General features: G+C 34.0%; 1 protein-coding gene across 4 annotated transcripts in view; it reads left to right on the forward strand.

Moving 5' to 3' along the window:
* MON2 (MON2 homolog, regulator of endosome-to-Golgi trafficking) overlaps positions 1-20,496 on the forward strand; it is a 109,513-nt gene that overhangs the window by 2,456 nt on the left and 86,561 nt on the right. For 2 of the 4 annotated variants that reach the window (XM_079139657.1, XM_079139658.1), the window contains exon 2: positions 14,176-14,239. The exons of 1 other annotated variant lie outside the window; for it this stretch is intronic. In XM_079139657.1, the coding sequence (XP_078995783.1) occupies positions 14,176-14,239 (64 nt within the window). Of the gene's footprint in view, positions 1-14,175; positions 14,240-19,382; positions 19,464-20,496 lie in introns of all 4 variants that reach the window. One more of the 4 variants, XM_079139659.1, reaches the window with a different exon arrangement.

The following is a 20,496-nucleotide window of genomic DNA, read 5'->3' on the forward strand; positions in this document are numbered from 1 at the left end:
TTTGGGTTCTAGTAGATCTTAAGGCAAAAGTGTTCTAAATATAAAAAGCTTTTCCACTCAGTAGATTTCTTTGCTAGTTAACATTCTTCCTGTCTCTTTAATAGCTGTTACCTGAAAAATGCTCCTTCTGAACCACTCAAGAACTTATTACAGTTCTAATTGCATTGTAACTTTGGAAGGGATACTTTTTAAGTAAGTTTAAATGAAGTGAGACATTTTATACTTAATCTTTATTTCAATTTTTAGTAATTTCTACTTTTTTGGCCATGATACTCGACTATAAATCTTTTTTTAATTAAAAAAATGATTTTTAAGATTTCAAATTTGTTAGAAAAACAAAAAGATTTATGGAAATACAAAAGATATTAATAAAAGATAGTGTCTTAATTTTACCTCTCGACTTTTTCTATCCCCACCTTACTGTTTTCATTTATATCTCTACCTTTTGAATATTAAATTGTTTTTGTAGTGGCTTAATATTTCAGTCTGCTCTTTTATAATAAATGTAGTTATTAAATAATACTAATAGCAATAAATTCCTTCCTCCTTTTTTTTCCTGCTTACTTTCCTGAGTCCTTAAGTATATATATCTTCATGCTTCAGACGCACCCCGCCCCCCCAACCACCACCATTTTGACGGGGAACTACTGAAGCAGTAGTTTGTGTGACATTTGTGTAAGATTTTTTTCTTTTAAAAATTATGTAAGATCTTTCTAAAGTCACTTTTATATAATTAATATCCAGTGGCCTTAAGAGAGAGTGACCTTTAAAGCTTTCTGTTTGTGTATTTCTTTTTTTTATGTTTTTAGTTGTTGATGAACTTCCATTCATTCATTTATTTATATGTGGTGTTGAGAATCGAACCCAGTGTGTCACGCATGCTAGGCAAGCGCTGTACCACTGAACCACAACCCTAACTCTGTTTGTATATTTCTCAAGTGAGAACTTTTTATTCATTTCCTATTTATAGGCACTATGCTGTGGTAACAGGTAAGGGGGAGCTAACGGAGCCTGGAACTGTAATCTGAGAAAGTTTGTAATTTTTTTTTTTTTTTTTTGACATTGGGGATCAAATGCAGGGGTGCTTTACCACTGAGCTGTTACATCCTCAGTCTTTTTTTTTTTTTTTTCTTTTTTCTTTATTTTGAGACGGGCTCTCAGTAAGTTCTGAGGCTGGCCTCCAACTTGTAATCCTCCTGCCTCAGCCTCCCAAGTTGCTCACATAACAGGCATGCACCATAATGCCCCCTTAAAGTTTATAATTCTTGAGCTAAGTTTCATAGCAATATGAGTAGAAGATGTGAGGAGGAGGGGGTCATTCTTGACAGAATTAGCCCATGATACTTATATTCCATGTAAAATAAATTTCATACTGAAGATGATTGGAAATCCTTAAAGCTCTTTAAAAAAATGTCATCAGATTCATATTTAGTAACATTACCTTGACAGTATTATTTGGAAGAATTAGAACGTGTTGAGATTGTAAAAACAGCAAATTTTCAACAGTGATGATTGCCTGTATTGAAAGAGTTGTGGAGATAGCAACAGGAGGTTGCTTGCATAGAGGGGAGTGGAAAGGTGAGTATAGATTTAAAAGACTTAGCAGGTAAAATTGCCAGGGCTCTATGACCTATTCTGTAATGGAAAGAGGGAAATGTGTGATGCCTTTTAGGTTTCTGGCTTGTAAAACTGGATGGATCACTAAGAAAAGGAAGAAGGAATACAGGAAAAGCTAGTAGTCACAAATATATTAAGATTTATGACATCCAAGTGGAACTGACAATTAGTTGCTTGAAAAAGATAGCTTGGCATTTAAAAGGGGGCTCTAGCGTTTTAGACTTGGGATATCAGTAAATACATGATATTGGAAACAGTAGGAGTGGATGATTTGGGTCAGGAAGAGTGTATCAGGACATAAGAAGGAATTTGGGGAAAAAATGCTGTTGGACAGACTAAAATTAAAGATACTGGAGAAAAGAGGGGTGTTTGCTAGAGCATGATTCCCTGAGAAAGTTGGAGTTTTATAAATGAACTGAAGTTCAATCTGAGAAGGGAAGGAAAAAATGGGTTGAATGTGATAAATTTGAAGGAGAAAGTTGGAAGTTGTAAACAGTTTGTCCCATGGCCTCTGCTTTCTAGGTGAGATAGAAAGTGACTTCTTGCTGGAAGTAATTAGTAATAAAAGAAGTGTTGAATGGGAAGTTAGAGGAGAGCAGTGAATCACTTTGGAGAAGTAAAGGAAAAATTGACATGGAACACATAAGAATCTTAGCAGAAAAGGTGATTCAAATAATGGTGGATTGTAAGGTCTGAGTTGGATTCTCAAAAGAAGGAAACCCAATAACTTTGATTGATTTGAAGAAGTGAGAAGGGTTGAGGGACTAGGAAGCATCAGTGTAATCAAAGAGCAATGGGGCAAGAAAGCTAGAAGGATAGGGATACCGAATTTCAGATCACCAAGTGGAGAAGTACTAGAAGGTGATGAAGTCCAAAGGTAGTAGAAGAGGAAAGGAGATGAATGTCATTTGAATTGGGGTAGTTGGGATTAGTGTTGTGGATGGATTTTTTTTTTTTTTCTCTTTTTATTATTGCAGAATCAGCAAGGGTATTGTTTAAAAAGTATAAGTAGTCTTCTCAACGATGCACCTGAAGTTTCCCCACTGCCCTTTCAGGCCTGATGGAAGTTGGTTGGTAGAGATTTTTGTCTAAAAAAAATAATAATAATAATAATAATAAAGTAAAGGTTCCTTGTGGTAGAGTTCCTCAATATTCAGTGTTTTTCTTTGTTAACTGGTCAAGGGAGACCGTGGTGAGAGAAATGCCTTCTTACTATGACATGATTTTCCATTTTACCATATTTGGGAATTGAGGCTGAAGTCATTGACTTTCCTGGATGAGTTAAGACCTCATTTTCAGTACTTTTCGACAGTGAAGAATGAAGGCTGGGTATTCTTTACTTAATTATTTGGGAATTGTTTTAGCGTTTATAATGGACTGATATTTATTTTCTCCTTGACATTATTTTATTTCTTCCATAAGCATAATAGGATAAATTTGTGTATATTGAAATATACAAACGGCAAAAAAAGTTGTATTGATTACCTTCTTAGCACTGTGCTTTAGTGATATAGAATAAAAGACATTGTTTCTGACTTATAAAACAAAAAAGAAAACACTTCAAAAATTGAAGCATTTTCCTTTCTTTTCTATAAGATAGTTTTATTTTCAGCCATGTACAAAGTAGAGTTTTACTATTAATGTTGTAATTTAATAGAAATTTATTAGTTTCCTAAGTGTGAAGATTGGCAGGAAATACAAATATAAATGGGAAACTATTTATTTCATGAAGTTAACTCAAGGCTGAGTAAAATATATCCTTTCCATTAGGCTAGGAACTTTGCATCTTTTAGCTCTGATGTCTTTTTTGTTGTTTTTGTTTCCCACTGGTCTGGGCCCAGTCTCTCTCTCTCTCTCTCTCTCTCTCTCTCTCTCTGTTTTCTTAATTTTTAAAATTTGTTTTAATTGGTCATACATGACAATAGAATGCACTTTGATATAGCATATATGATGGAGTATGATTTCTCATTCTTCTGGTTATACATGTGTAAAACCCCACTGGTCGTACGGTTATATATGTTCATAGGGTAATACTGTTCATTCATTCTCTTACCCTTCCTACTCTCATACCCTCTCCCCTCCCTTTACTCCCCTCTACCTAATCTAAAGTAACTCTCTTCTTCCCTAGCCCTCCACCCCATTGTGAATTAGCATCTGCATATCAGAGAAAACACTGGACCTTTGGTTTTTTGGGATTGGCTTATTTCACTTAGCATGATATTCTCCAGCTCCATCCACTTACTAGCAAATGCCATAATTTCATTCCTCTTTAAGACTGAGTAATATTCCATTGTGTATGTATATTTTTTAATATACATACACAGTGTATATATGTATTTTTAAATCCATTTTTTTTAATCCATCTTCATCTGTTGGAGAGCACCTATGTTGGTTCCATAGTTTAGCTATTGTGAATTGAGCTGGTATAAACATTGATGTGGCTGCATCACTACTGTAATATGCTGATTTTAAGTCCTTTGAGTATAAACCGATGAATGGGATAAGTGGGTCTAATGATGTTTCCATTCCAAGTCACACCAATTTGCATTTCCACCAGCAATAGATGAGTGTATCTTTTTCTCCACAACCTCACCTCACCAACATTTATTGTTACTTGTATTCTTTTTTTTTTTTTTTTTTTTTTTGGTGGAGCTGGGAATTGAACCCAGGGCCTTGTGCTTGCTAGGCAAGCACTCTACCAACTGAGCTATATCCCCAACACATTACTTGTATTCTTGATAATTGCCATTCTGACTGGAGTGAGACGAAATCTTAGAGTAGTTTTGATTTGCATTTCTCTAAAAAAATTTCTCTAAAGATGTTGAACATTTTTTTATATATTTGTTGATCAGTTGTATTTCTTCTTCTGTGACATGTCTGTTCAGTTCCTTAGCCTGTTTATTGATTAAGTTATTTGTTTTTTTTTGTGTTAATTTTTTTGAGTTCTTTAATACCCTGGAGATTAATGCTCTGTCTGAGGTGCATGTGGTAAAGATTTTCTCCCGTTCTATAGGCTCTCTCTTCACATTCTTGATTGTTTCCTTTTCTGTGAAGAAACTTTTTAGTTCAATACCATCCCATTTATTAATTCTTGATTTTACTTCTTGTGTTTTAGGAGTCTTATTAAGGAAGTCAAATCCTAACTGACACGGTAAAGTTCTGGACCTACTTTTTCTTCCAGTAGGTGCAGAGTCTCTGGTCTAGTACCTAAGTCTTTGATCTACTTTGAGTTGAGTTTCATGCAGGGTGAGAGATAGGGGTTTAATTTCATTTTGTTATATATGTATTTCCAGTTTTCCCAGTACCACTTATTGAATAGACTATCTTTTCTCCAGTGAATGTTTTTGGTATCTTTGTCTAGTATGAGATAATTATATTTATGTGGGTTTGTCTCTGTGTGTTCTATTTTGTATCATTCGTCTCCATGTCTGTTTTGGTGCCAATACCATGCCGTTTTTGTTACTGTGACTCTGTAGTATAGTTTAAGGTCTGGTATTGCGATGCCTCCTGCATCATTCTTCTTGCTAAGGATTACTTTGGTTATTCTGGGTCTTTTATTTTTCCAAATGAATTCATCATGTCTTTTTTAAGTATTTCATTATACATATGAAGTTTAGAAAGGTTCAGTAATTTGTATAAGGTAGTAAAACTGGAAAGTGAAGGAACTGGGATATCAATCCATATGCATCCATCTTTAATTCCTTTCTCTTTTTCCATTATATCATGCTGCAAATGCCTTTAAAACATGCTTAACTTGGTTTTGTTTGCTTATTTATTTTTGTGTATGTAGTACTGGGGATTTAACCCAGGGGTGCTTTATCATTTAACTATACTCAAAGCCATTTTTATTTTTTATTTTGAGACAGAGTTTCACTGAGTTGATGAGACTGATCTTGACCTTGGAATCCTCTTGCCTCAGCCTCCTGAGTTGCTGGGATTGTAGGCACGTGCCACTATGCCCAGCTTAATTTGTTTTTATATTTTTCTTGCTCATCTGTCTTGCTTCGTTATTCATTACCATTTTTCTGTCTTGGAAGTTTCCCAGTGTGACTTTTATAACACTCTGCATTACTGTTTCTCCTTTCTCTCTCTCAGTATTCCTTTTTCCTCTTCTTTATGTATAAATTCTTATCCCAAGTTCTGTCTTCTCACTCTGTGCTCATTCTGTTAGCACTATCATGTACTCCCATGGCTTCTGGCCTTCTCACACTGCTGATCCTGCTGTATGTATTCTGCTTTCTTAGCTGTTTTTAGACTTATGTTTCCAGCTACCTGTTGAACCCATCTACCAGCATGTCTTTCATATACTTCAAATAGAACTTCTTATAATTAAATTTATATTTTCCTGAAAATAACCATATCCCCCCCCTTTTTTTTAAAACGAGTATCTATTACTGTTGCTTTCCTCAGTCATTATTTGGCTATCTTTGCTCCCTCAGTTCCCTGTTCACTGTCAGCTGTTCCTTCCAGATCTGTAATTTCCAACTACCTACCTCTCCTTTTTCTGTTTTCTCAGTTAGTATCCTAGTTTCAGGTTTTAACATTATGCCTTGCCTTTGACATGCATTAAAGTCATAGGTAGTTCAAAATTAATGCATCTTACCACCAGACCATTATACTTAAAATAGCTCAGAAGCCCTCAATGGCTACTCCGTGCCTATAAAACTCCTTATGCTAATACTCTTGCTCTTCCCAACTTTCCTTTCTGGCTTCATCATCCTCAACTCTTTCTCATATGTCCTTATACTGTAGTAAAGTAGATTGTCGCCTAGTCTCCAGATACATCCTTCTGCTTTGTTTTCCATGCTACAGCTGCTGAGTTTCCTTTCACTAACCTGGAATTGCTTCCCTATCTTTTTTTTTTTTTTTCTTCCTTTAATCCCACTTTAAGTGTTGCTAATTGCATGAATGAATCAAATTTAGAGATAACTTTATAATTTCTTTCTTCATTCACTCATTCATGAAATAATTTTTGAACACCTACTATGTGTCAAGAAAAATAGTCAAGGAAAGCATATTAGGCTTGCCAGTCTAAATATGTTTTCCTCCACTTTCTTAACTTTTAGTTAGGCTTATTTTTTAAGTTATTTCCTTATAACACTTATATTTTATCTTGTTATAGTTTAAATATTTTTTTCTTTTCTACATGACTCCTTAAGGGTGAATATTACATCTTCCTTATCCTTCTATCCATGGTAGTAAAAAATCATTTAAGAAAAGGCAGCCTATAGATATTTTTAGCCATCTACATGTTATCTTAGATATGTTAAAGACAATTTGTATGTTAAAGAAAATTGATATGTTAAAGAGAATTTATTTTACTTGTTTCTTAGAAACCAGAGATTTTGAGTAAAATACCATATAGGTATGTTTTTCAAAACTTCAGGTATGCAATCAAATGTTACAGAAGACAGTCGTTGGTTTCAATGTAGTAGTTGCTTTATGAACATATTGTCCTGTAGGGAGTAATCTAGATCTATTAAATACTCCCGAGTGTGGATTTGACTTAAGGCTTTGGATTTTACTTGACATGTAAGTCTTCAGGCAGCTCCATACCGCCCTCTGTCTCTTAAGTACATTATGTTAGCCAAGTTGCCATTAATTGAATTTCACATTTCTTCTTTTGCTCTCCTTTCATGCTGTGTCATAGGGATAATTAATTTGGACCTTTGGTAAATTTATTTTAATATGAGCATTTACTCTCATAGAAATTGTGAAAGATATGTGTTAAAAACAGAATAGGAGCTTTTGTGAAGGGAACTAGCATTTAAAAACAATTTTAAAAAAGTAAATCTGCCTGTAGTTCTAGTAGTGGGCATTTGTTAATTCCTTCCATAGCATCCCCTCCTTCTTGCTACCTTTGGTGGTATTCTGCACTCTCCCCTTATTTCAGCCCTTTAAACTTGGATAAATTAATCTCATTCCTATCTCCAGGGTACCTTGAGTAACTTAGTCTAGTTGCAATTCTTCCCATCTCTGACACCCCAACTTTTATTCCTGCCCAAGTCACATAATGTTAGTAAACACTCCTAGGAAGGAAAAGCTTTCTCTTTCATTTTCAATCTACTGAAAGAGACTTTGTCCTTCTAGATAGTGTCATGAAATTGTGAGGTATAGAATAGCTGCAGCCATTTTGTGCAAAGATTGGAAGCAGCCTGGGGATGTGCCCATCCATAGAATAGGCCAGAACCAAGAGGATGATAGAAGTGAAACAGCAGCCCTGATGGCATTGTGATTTTCTGACTGTTTTCCTCTGGAGTTTTCTGTTAATGAGACAGTAAAATCACTTCTCCCCGCATTATAAATGAGTTTGAATTTTTATACTCTTTAGAACTTTTCATTTATTCATGTAGAAACTATTATGTGGCTGTTGTTTGAAAGGCATAGTGATCGACATTAGTATTGTAGAGAGATGAATGAGGTACCTTTTTTTGTCCTCATGGCTCATAGGTAGACTGGAGAAGCAGCTGGGAGCAGTGGCGCATGTTTGTAATTCCACTGGTTCAGAGGATCACACATTCAAGACCAGTCTCAATAACTTAGTGAGATGAAACCTTGTCTCAATTAAAAAAAAAAAAAAAAAAAAAAAAAAGGAAAAGAATAGAGAAACACTCATAATGAGATGAAAGGGCTAAAGTCACATGTATAACTTATAGACAATGTGAAAAGGCTTGTTCTTAGTTGTCATAGAAAACAGTGATGGAGGAAATGATTTCTGCTTATGATACTAGAAGGGTACCAAATTGGAAGAATCTGCTGCCATAAGACTACGGCTGTCTTCATGTCATTAGCAGTGGTTTAATTTCAGGAAAGCGTTGTCACATTAGTGCTAATTTGGGTTTGAATTTAATTTGTGAATGTGTTGGATTTGTAATTTAAGAGCTGTAAAAAGTTTTTCACCCCAGGGTGTGGTGGTACACAACTGTAATCCCAGTAACTTGGGGAAGCTAAGGCAGGAGGATCACCAGTTCAAGGCCAGCCTGAGCAGTTTAGCAAGGCCCTAAACAACTTAGTGAGACCCTGTCTCAAAATAAAAACTACAGAAAGGACTGGGGGTGTGGCAAGGTGCCCTGGGTTCAATCCCCAGTACCAAAAAAGAAAAGATTTCTTTTTTTTTTTCTTTTTCTTTTTGTTGTTATTTTTTATTTTATGGGGCTGGGGATTGAGCCTAGAGCCTCAGGCACTCTCTATAATGGAGCTACACCTGCAGACAAAAAATTTTTTTCTTAGTTGTATTTATATGTATTAAAGTTATTCAGTGACTGGGTAAGTCTAAGATACCCACCCCATCCCTTTTAAAAGATGTCCTTACACTATTCAGTTTTGAGAAACACTAGTAGGGGTAGGTGCAAGGGAACATTTGAAAAGTTAGTTTCTCAACTAACTGTATGAAGGACAATTGTATGTAGGCAAGACAAAACCCTTTAGATTGAAAATGAATTTGAACTGAAGTGTGGTAGTGGGATTTGAGAAAAAAAGATTACAAGATATGTTAACCAAATAGACTTTGTGGCTGGTTAAATATGTAAGATGAGGAAGAAAGTCCAGATATCTCTAGTCAGTGACTGAATGGATAATGCAAATGTTTAGAAAACAGTGATCATAGGAAGAAAACACGTTTTTCTGACTGAGGTTGGAGTTTGGGGGTGGAGGATGACATCTTTTTCAGCATCTTAAATTTAAGGTACCTTTTAAATATTTTGGTTAGTTAAATCCAGTTGTTTTGGAGACAGGTCAAGAAAGGATTATAACTAACTGGGTGTGGTGGTGCTTACTTGTAATCCTAGTGGTTTGGAGGCCAAAGCAGGAGGATCACAAGTTTGAGGCCAACCTCAGTAACTTAAGGAGGCCTTATGCAAGACACTCTCTCAAAATAAAAACAAAAATGACTGGAAATGTAGCTCAGTGGTAAAACTGGGTTCCATCCCCAGTACAAAAAAAAGGGGGGGGGGATATAATTTAGGGGTCTTCCATTGAAACCACAGACCTGTGAAATTACCCAGAAGGAGTATATTGAGTGTGAAATGAGGCCAGGGATATTCTAGGTGGTTTTGGGAAAGTCAGCAAAGGATATTGAGAAAAAAGATGGAAATGTGTTGTGGCCAGCGCCATCAAACTCTCGGGTACAGTGAGGGGAGAAGGGGGTTTGGAAAATAAAGATTCACAGACACAGATCTTGAAGATTAAGCTGGGATCAGGTGGAGCCTGCTCTCTGATGGAGATGCAGGTCTAAAGAGTTACTCCAGCAATCTTTATTTATATGTCTCATTATCAGGCTAAAGACTATACAAGCATTATTCTTTGTGTAACAGAAACTAGGACATCTGTGTAGCTTTTCCACAGTAGCAATCCATAGTTGCACAGTGCAATGTTAGGAACTTTGTGTAGCTCTCAAGAAAGTCCATTGTTTAAAGTTACTGTAAGGCGGGCAGGAACAGAAGTGGAGCTGGTGAAATGTGGTTGTCTAGCTTAAGAATTCCTTTCTTCCTGGGAGCTGTGTGCCTGAGATCAAGGTTAGATCTGATAGGGCTCTTGCACAGAGCTTCCTCATGCAGGACAGTAGCTAGGCATCCTGTGCCCTTGCACAGAAACATTCCCAGGAACTGGGCATGCCACAACCATGAGGGCATCAGAGACCCCCAATCTCAGTCACTGCTCTCCCATCCTCTATCACTGCTCTCCACGGAAATGTTTTTTGAGAGATATTAACTTTAAGAGTAACAAATATGAAATGGTGCAATGTATTTAAGACTTTGGCTCTTTTTCCCAACTTACTAATGCTCTCAGAAATATATTAGACTGCTTATCTTTTTCTTAAATCGTAACCTATATAATCTATTCAAGCTTCAGAACTAGCCACTTTTCTCTTCCTCCTCCTCAGTTTAGGAAAAAATAACTATATTTATAATTATGTAAGTTTCTTACATTGTATCTGATCAGAATAGCAGATACTTTAATGCAAGAATTAAAGACTCTTCTTTACACCTATAATCCTTGGTAAGTAATTGGAAATCTGACCGTGAAGATCTCTGTCCATACAGAATATTCTAAAAGAGGTAGGATAGGCTAGGTTTTTGTATGAAATAATACTACAGTAGTTAGGGAACCTTGATAAATACCTGTGGTCAATAAACATTGCTAGTGGAACTTTCCAGAAACACCTGGTGGCAGCGAGAATAAGGTGTTACAGTTTCACAGTACTTTGACATTAAAGACTTGGATGTACAAAATGAGGAGCTATGATGTAGGTCTAATTATAGCTAACAAATAATCCTTTTGTTCATTCCTTGAATTTAGGAATGAAAATTCTGGTTACATTTTTTATTTTTATTTATTTATTTGGGTGCTGGGAATTGAACTCATAGGCACTGAGCCACATCCCCAGCCTTTTTTATATTTTATTTAAAGATAGGGTCTCACAGAGTTGCTTAGGGTCTTGCTAAGTTTCTGAGTCTGGCTTTGAACTTGCTATCCTTCTGCCTCAGTCTCCTGAGGGATTACAGGCATGTACTACTTCACCCGACTGGTTACATCTTTTAAAACATTACTTGGTACCCTGGGCAATGTAGCAAGACCTGTGAACCCTGTCTCAAAATAAAAGGAGCTGGGGAATTGGCTCAACTGTAAAGTACCCCTGGGTTCAATCCTCAATATCACAAACAAAACACCACCACCCCCAAAACCCCCAAAACAAAAAAACACTACTTCAATCTAATTGAAATGCTACTTAATCCTTCTCCTTACTGTATGATTTATTAAAAATATTTGTTAAACATGTATGCATTCATGTGTTGATATTTATTCCTTTCAAGAAATCAAAACAGTATTTGGCAAATTTGAAATCTTTGTTGACATTTAACATCTAGCACATCACAAGACAGATTTTGGAAACTTAAGTTTTGAGGTTAGGCATGTGGCACACACCTGTAATCCCAGTGACTCTGAGGCTGAGGCAGGAGGATTACAAATTTGAGGCCAGCTTGGGAAACTTAGTGAGACCTATCTTGGAAAAAAAGAAAAGGGCAAAAGGACTGGGAGTTTAGTTCAGTGGTAAAACACCTCTGAGTTCAATTCCCAGTGCCACAAAAGAGAAAAAAAAAAAAAAAAGTTTGACAGACTCTGGACAGATAACCTTGGTATTCTTGATGGTTTAGTTTGACCAAATCTTTGTTGACACAGAAGCAAATTGAAATACTGAATTTGGACATATGGAAGGTATATAGTGCTATAGAGAGAAAGAAGTTAAACTTTGCAAAGTGATGGTGGAAGAAATCTCAGTGGCCACAGATTAACTTCTCCTGACCCAATAAGACATTTACCTGAGAGAGTTTGAGATGGGATGTATGACTATTACTTAACACATGTAATAATTCTGTTTCAGTATTCTTCTATTTTTTTACAATAGTTAATATTCTGTGGTTTGCAAATCTCCAAACATATTCAGGATCTGGCCACTTTTTACCACCTCAGTTACACTGTTATCTCTTTCTAGTATCGCAAAGGATTCCTAAATTTTACTGTATATTAGAATCAACTAAAGATTTTTAAAAACATTGATACATGATTTCTGTTAGCATTCTGGTTTAATTGGAATGAGTTGCAGACTGAGCATCAGATTTTTTTTAAGCTTCCTGTTTCTAACATGTACTGCCTCAAATAATCAGAAAACCAATTTTTTTTCTCCCCAAAGTATTGAATTCTGACTATATTTTTCTGCTAGTAACCCTGTTAATTTAATTTGGGACATTTCCATTTCTTAAAGGTTTAGAAGTTGTATTGTATCTATTGTTTTTCTTAGCTGTGAGCGATGAAAGCTGACCATGGCTAATTTAAGCAGAAATAAAATTTACTGATAGAATAATGAGAGGTTCACAAATTTGGTAGAAGGATGAATATAGCCAGTCCAGAAAAAGTACATGAACAAGGGGAGGGTAAACAGCTAGAACCACAGCAAAACTCAGGCCAGTTAGACCATTATTGCTGTCTCTGATGAATAGTGATTGCATGGTATGGATTGCACTACTGGCAGTATTGGTTACTCCAGGCCACCACTGGTTCTACTGCCCTTTGAAACTAGATGTTGCTTTCACTGTTGCTTTTATTGGAAAGAATTTTCTTGTCTCTATTTTTCTGTGCCACTATCCTCTGTATTCAAAAGTATAAAGTAAACATAGTCTGCTAGGACATGTGAGAAATCAAGTAACTAGCATTTTCAATTTTAATAGTGTAAGACAGATTTTGTATTCTACCAGAATTCTTAAAATAGAGAATTCTTTAAACAGAAGCAAGTACTTCATATGATAGGAGGCAACAAAGTGAAAAAGTTCTATTACACATGATGTAGCCTACCTACTATGTGTTCTTTATTTTATGCATTAATCTGCTGATTGTTAAATTAAGATTTTTTTGAGCTATAGAGATCAATATAAAATACGAAATAGCCATATTTCTAGACACTGAAAATGTTCTGACTTTGTATGATAGAAATAACCTATTAATATTATATGTCAGTATTGTTCAATAGAAAGATAATATGGGCCAAAAATGCAATCCATATTTGTAATTTTCAATTGCATTTAAAAGTTGGGGGAAAAAAAAAACAACAACTTTGTAGAGTGGTGTAGGCCTATAGTTCCAGCAGCTCAGGAAGATGAAGCAGGAAGATCACAAGTTCAAGACCAGCCTTGACAAATTAGCAAGACCTGGTCTCAAAATAAAAAGGGCTGAGGATGTAGCTCAGTGATAAAAGTGCTCCTGAGTTTACTACCCAGGAAATAAAAATCAAAACCCCAGACATTTAATTTTAATAATATATTTACTTTAACCCAGTGTATTCAAAATATTATTTCCCAGTGTAATCAATATAAATATTTAGAGGATAGTTTACATTTTTTGATACTAGTTCTCTAAAATCTAGTGTGTATTTTACACATAGAACACAGCTTAATTCAGACTGGCTACATATCAAGTGCTACGTGTTGTCACTGGCTACCATATTGGACAGTGCAGTTCTTATTATTTTCTGTAAAATGCAGTTACTGCCAGCTAAGCATGTTGGGATGAAATATTTTAGAAATTATGAAAACTGGAACGAATATTTAAAAACTATAACCACAGAGTAATAAGTGCTTGGTTATTCATTCTCAAAAAAGAAAACTGACTCTTCAAATCTAAAACAATAGTTTCACTTATTTTGCAGTGTTTTATAATTTATTTGTGGTGGAAAAAGGGGAGTGTGATATGGGGAGGAATTCAAATTTTTTCATTAGATTTTATTATTATTTTCTGAACATTTAAATTTGTGAAGTATTGAGATATTTCAGATATTCCTCAAGGCAGAGGAAGGCAACGTGCAGTTTGCATATGAATAATCAAATTAATCATATTTTATTACATCTATTGTGTGTCACTACTAGGCTTGGTATCTGAGGCTTTGGAAATAAAAAAAGATGATAACAACTGACTATGCTTGTAAGTTTAGCTGTTGTATATGACTTATTTAATCCCTCGATAATGTTGATAATAAGTTTTATTTTCTAATTATTTTTATTCTTGCAGGCTGCTGAATCAGGAATAATAAAAGTTAAAACAATAGCTGCGAGAAACACTGAAATTTTGACAGGTAATTTTTTTGCATTAAAAATTCAATAATTATGAAAAATTGACTAATATTAAAAGTAGAATCTTAAGATAAATCCATCAGTTTTCTGGAGCATGTCTGTCTCATGCCCTAACATGATATTCATGATTTGTACGGGAAGGTCCCTGACTTGTGAACTGATGGTGTTTCCCAGAGATGAATGCTATATAATTCTCTGATATCAGAAAGATTAAAAGTTCTAATTCCTTAAAAGCAAGAATTTTTTTCTTACTCCTCTACCTCTTGCCACTCACTGAGACACACTGAATCATAAATGGCACTCAGTAAAATTTTTTGCATTGAATTTAAAGAAAGATTGGTTCTTAGTCCATTTTTCAAGACCTATTTTATCTTTAATGTAATAAAAACAGTTCATAATGTAGTATTTTATATTTAGTAGTATCATTGAAGTTTGGACTCCTGAACTTAAGTATGGTGATGAAGAATGAGAGTTTCTTTTTACATTTTTTCGTGATAAAACTTGGTTTTCAAGGAGGAATTTTTAAGAGTTTCTCTTTGGCATGCTTTTTCTACTCAGTCTACTCTCTTTTGTGCCTTTTGTTCTTACCTCAGTAATGAACATGGACTGACCTTTTTTTTTTTTTTTTTTTTAAGAATTTAATGTATGTGAGTACTTGTGCCACTCTATTTGACATAAGATTGTCTTTTGGGGAGATATTATTTTATAGTAGAGCAACTTCACATGCAAAGAGATTAAGTTACTTGCTTGCTTAAGATGACATTTATTAAGTAATGGAAGCAGATTCAAATTCAGGAGTGTTCATAGCCCAGGTTCTTCTTTCTGCAGTCGGCCACCATCGTATCTCAAGCTTTCCACCCTAGCTACTTCCTCCCAGGTGTTTCATATTTAATCATTGCTTGCTCTATTGATCCTTCAGTCTGCATTTCCTATTCCAACAGTGCCTTTCATCTCAGCCAGTATAGGAGAAAAATAGTCTTATTAAGCTTAGTTTACATAAAGACTATAAAGAACCTTTTGAATTTTCATAAACTTTACATTTAAAATGACCGGTAAATCCCTAATTTGTGAGATTTCAGAGTGTTCCAAAATGAGACAGAGATATTAGGGGGTGGCTTAAGAGTGGGGAGCAAGAGTGGATTTTACTCAGGTTGCTCAGCTTTGCTGGAAATTGGTCCTTAGTGTTAGTTCTCCTGAGTTGCATCTGTTTCTCACAGATTCTCCCTGATTTTCATCAGTCTGTCAGAAACATTGTATAGTTTTATAACATTTCACCACAATGAATAGTGTTCTGTGTGCATATTGAGGAGAGTGGTGAATGTGGTGAGAAATGACAAAGGTGTTTATGGTTAGGCTGGGAGGGTGGGCATATAGATTTTGGGAGATGCATGAGCTACTGCAGGGACATAGGTGTTTAAAGATAAATTATGACCTAAGGTATTTTTGAGATAGGCCAAGCATATTAGAACATCATTGTGAATATTTATCTTTGCTATTATTATTGTTGATACCATGGTAAGCCCTTAATTATTCTCTAATAATATAATTTTTGTAATTGATGGAAGATAAAAACCTGATTTCCTCAGAGTATCACCATTTCAGTGTTTTATACTAGGTAAAGTGTTCAATTATTTAATCATAAGAAAGAATAAGAAATTTTTAGCCCGTATGAATCTCATATATAGGTAGACTGTTAATTTTATTTTAATTCTACTAGCTTTATTTAAATCGTGTTAGAACAGATCTTTATGCACAATAGTAGTTCATGTTTTAATCTCCATAGTTTTCCAGAGCCATTTACTTGAGGTGTATTAGCATTTAACTTGATCCTATTATTATTTTTTTTTTTACCAAGTATTGATAGCAATTGATGCCTAAAGAATATAGATTCATAGGTCACTGTCATCTTGAAAATCAAAGACTCTTGCAAACAAAGATTTTAAATTGGTCTATATAAAGTTTCTAAATTCAGAGTACAGTTAATACTAAAAAAAAAATTTTATTAATTTAAAAAATTTCCTGAGAAGAGTTTACTTCTTTATAATACTTGAAACTAAAGAATACTGCTTTTATGCTGTAATGGTTGTAAAGATCCCAAATAATTGAGAGGAGTCTCAGATGAGACAGGATATTGAATTCTTATATGTCTCTGTATGTTTAGAATATATAAAGTTGCTATAAAAAGCAGAGCCCTTAATTAGGCTCAACTAATCTAATTAATGTTATTCAGGATAGATTTCTAGTCAGCTTTAGTTTCGTAGATTTATTTTCCAAGGGAAGATCATTTACACTGCAGCATAAATCTTTGCTTTACATCTCCCCTTTTAAGCATCCTCCTTTAATGTTTATTTTTCTTTGTTTTCACTGCTGTCATGAATGCTGACATAAGTGGAAATGCTATGCCAGGTAATGTCAGCATCGATTCAGATGTACAGATTATCTCAGAATTTCCTTTTTCTTTAAAGATAAAATTTTGCAAATGAGAAATAACAAAGTTTTTCACTTATAAGGCCTAATGCCTTAATCCCACCTTTGCTATACATTACAAATTATTATCCTCACTGACAGTATACTAGAAGTTGAAGAGGCACGTGTTACACAAAAATGACATAATTCTGTTTTTTAAATGTATTGTAACAAGGAAATCAATGAAGTTGTGATGTCTTTTAAAATTGTATATTTAAATCCTACCCTAAAACGTAATAGTTAAATCTACCCATAGCTGCTTTTAGCTATTTTGTCAGTACGTACAGAATTTTTACATGAATAATTATTGTGTATGATGTATGTATGGTTGTGTTCTTTTCTCACATGGTTTTCCATCATTTTTTTCATATCTATATAGTCTTATAACTAAAAGGTCTCTTAAGTAGCAATGAGTAAATATACTTCGGATATTTTTTTCTGACATAAAAGGTAATTTACTTGTGCATTTTAGTATGTTCTATTTTATCAGAAGTACATGTACTTCTGATGTTTTACAAACAAATATGGAATATATCATGTAATATGTTTTTAGTAAGTAGTTATATAAGAATCAGTAGGGGAAATAGAAAGTTAGGTGTTGAATTTCACCTCTAATCTGTATGGAAATTCAAGAAATATATTTGAAAAGTGTGTTGGTACCATTTATTCTGTTTAGCTTACCCACTCCTTCATTTGGCGTACTTTGCCAGAAACTTAACTTTCCAAATAACTTTATTCCCAACATTAGGATCAACATCTTATTTTTTCTTATGTTGCTGGTGTTTATCATATTACATGGGAAATAAGAAATCCCTTATTAAATGAAGGCTAATAAATGAATGACATTGGGATATAAATAGTCTCTTAGCACCGTCTCTGCCATTTTCTTCTACCTCTCTTTAATTTTACATGTTATAGTTATTTTAGTACATAAATTGTTATCCTTAGTTTATGACAACTAGACAACAGTACTCTGAAGGAGACAGACCTTAATTATAGAATTCTAATACTGTGAGGTAAAGGCCAACGTGGAAATATATAGATAGGGTTGTTACGGGAACATTGATAGGAAAGGCCCCTAGCCCAGCTTCGGAATCTGAAGCTGAGTCTTAAAGCTTAAAGAGGAGTTAGCCAGGCAAACAAAGTGTAGAAGTGGACTGCTTGAACAAATGTGTAAGGTATACAGCAGCTTGGTGTTATTTGGATCCACTAGAAGTAAATTAAACAGTGTGGAAGATATAGTTTAGTATACCATCACTGAGGCAGAGGTGACTGTTAGGAGGCTATTTCTGTAATGTAGACTAGAAAACACAGGGCCTGTATCATATTTACATGTTGACCTGCTGGGCCAGAAATTATAGTGTGTCTACAAAATATTGTGCTTTTGTTTATTTTATCCTTGGATTTAAAAAAAATTAATTTGCATTCCATGTTTTCTTGTACCATAAGTTTTTTTGAGGGGAGAGGGTAGGGGTGTGTCTGGGAATCAAATGTAGGACCTCATGCATGCTCTACCACAGAGCCATACCCCCAGCCCTATCACAAGTATTTGATTTCATCTTTTTAAATGTTTTTAATTGCTATGCAGTATTTCATCAAGTGGATTGTAGTTCCTTTATGTTAGGTGTGTTTGATATTTGAAATTATTACTTTATGATAAATTTCAATAAGTTTATAAAATTATAATGTTAAAGGGTATGAATATGTTTAAAGTTCTTGGACTATATTACCACACTTTTTTTTTTTTTTCTGTAAGCTAAATGTTTATGCCTTTACCAACTATATGAAAGTGTGTTCTTATAACATCCTTGTCAGGATTATTGTTTTTTTTTTTAAATTTGGTAATCAAACAGGGAAATAACTGTTCATTTTAATGACATTTGTTTTTGACATTGAACATATTTCTCTGTATGCATTAAATAATTTTCTTTTTAATTTTACATTCACTTCTTTGGGTTTTTGTGTTTGCCTTATCAAATTATTTGAGCTACTTGTATAGCAAAAATATTAACTTTCCATCATATTTTAATCATATTTTTGCCAGATCATGGACCTTTTAATTTTTTAAAACTTTAGATGCCTTTTATTTATTTATTTATTTTAGGGCCAAGGACCAAAATCAGGTCCTTGTGTGTGCCTTTTGTTTTTAACCTTAAATAATTTTTCTGAACTCTTTAGTTGCTTTATATTTAGGATGCCCTTCTCCTTCAACATAATTTATAATAATTTTAATTTTATTCTAGTTTTTCTGTGTCTTGATTTTTTTCTTAATTTTTAATATATGGAATGCTGTGAAGATTTAGATTTTTTTATTTTGCAAAATTGCTAATTATTCCTACATTTGTTGAATAATTTTTCCCTTTGGCTTGTAAAGTGCTTCTGATATGAAACTACCTATACTCTTATTTGTCCTCTTATTCTTGAATCATTTAAATATATTTTCAGATCTTTAGAATCCACTAAAAAATGTTTAGTGGTGTTAGAAATATCAAGTCTTCCCCAGAACTAAATTTTAAGCTTTTTGAAAATAGAAATAATGTCTAAGTCACATTTTATTTCTTTCACAAGAATTACAATTTGTTATTTAAAGACTGTTAACATTTATCACAATAAAACTTTTATTAACCCCTGTTTATGTGATTTATAGTGGGGTATCCTAGTTTAATTCTTTTTTTCCAGGATAAAAACTGCAATTATGCAGTGAAACTGCTCAGAGCAAGGAAACCCCTAGGATATGGGGACCTGCTGGACCTCTTTCAGGTGTGTGAAAGTGCATCATTTGATCTCACAGTTACATAATTTGGAAATGACAGCATATATCAAACACACAGTTGCTCGGTTAAAATTGTTTATTAAGGGACTTAGGTAGAAAATAAGCTTTTTTCCTTTTTCGCATAAAATCTTTTTTATATTTTAATGGAAACTGAAATTGTTTTAAAAGACCAGGCATTTCCTCTCCCCCCCCCCGAATGATATGTAAAATACAGCAAGATATCTTTATATTGTTCTGTAATCTGTTTTCCTCCTTATGATTTCCAAAATCTTTACTCCTAAGAAGGTATTTATATAAAGCTATCCTTAAAAAGTATATCATTGTAACCATTGTATGTGGAGAGTGGCACTCTCTCACTTAAAAGAGCCAGATTAATTTCAACTTCTAGCACCACTATCACTTTCGAAGGAAGAAAAACAAACCAGTAACTTAGAAAAAACAAAAAAAGATTTTTCTCTTACTGAATTGTGATCTGTATATGGTAGATATATTTTGGTTAAATAGTTAATTTTATTATTTAGTTGATTATTCTGAAAAACTTAGAAACTTCCATTGTTATATAAATTGGGAGGGGGAAAAGTAGAGATGAGAGATAGGTGTTTAATTCCTTTGAATAACATTAAAATAAAGTTTAAAATTTTTATTTTTATTAATACCTTAAGTTTATTTCAGCTTGGTAGACTTAAGTGTAATGGATATGTATACAACATTTCACTATGATTCATCGTATTTTATTGATTCTAGGATGCATAGTTTTTTTTTCACTTTTTAACATCTCTTAAATTGGTATTCATCTTACAACTGACAGTGTCTCTTAGAATCACTGTGAGTCAGGTGTGGTATAGTTTCCTTTTTTGATGTGTGTGTTTATTTGTTCATGTTATTATCACATCGTTGAATTGCATGCATTGTTGATACCATACATGTTGAGTTTAATTGCTATTTGAAATGTCTCCCTGATTGTTGTCAAAAACTTTGACATTTTATGGCAAGATAAAAAAAAAATCAGCATCTAAACAT

This window comes from Sciurus vulgaris (genome assembly GCF_902686455.1).
Source record: "Sciurus vulgaris genome assembly, chromosome: 5".
Taxonomy (NCBI): Eukaryota; Metazoa; Chordata; class Mammalia; order Rodentia; family Sciuridae; genus Sciurus; species Sciurus vulgaris.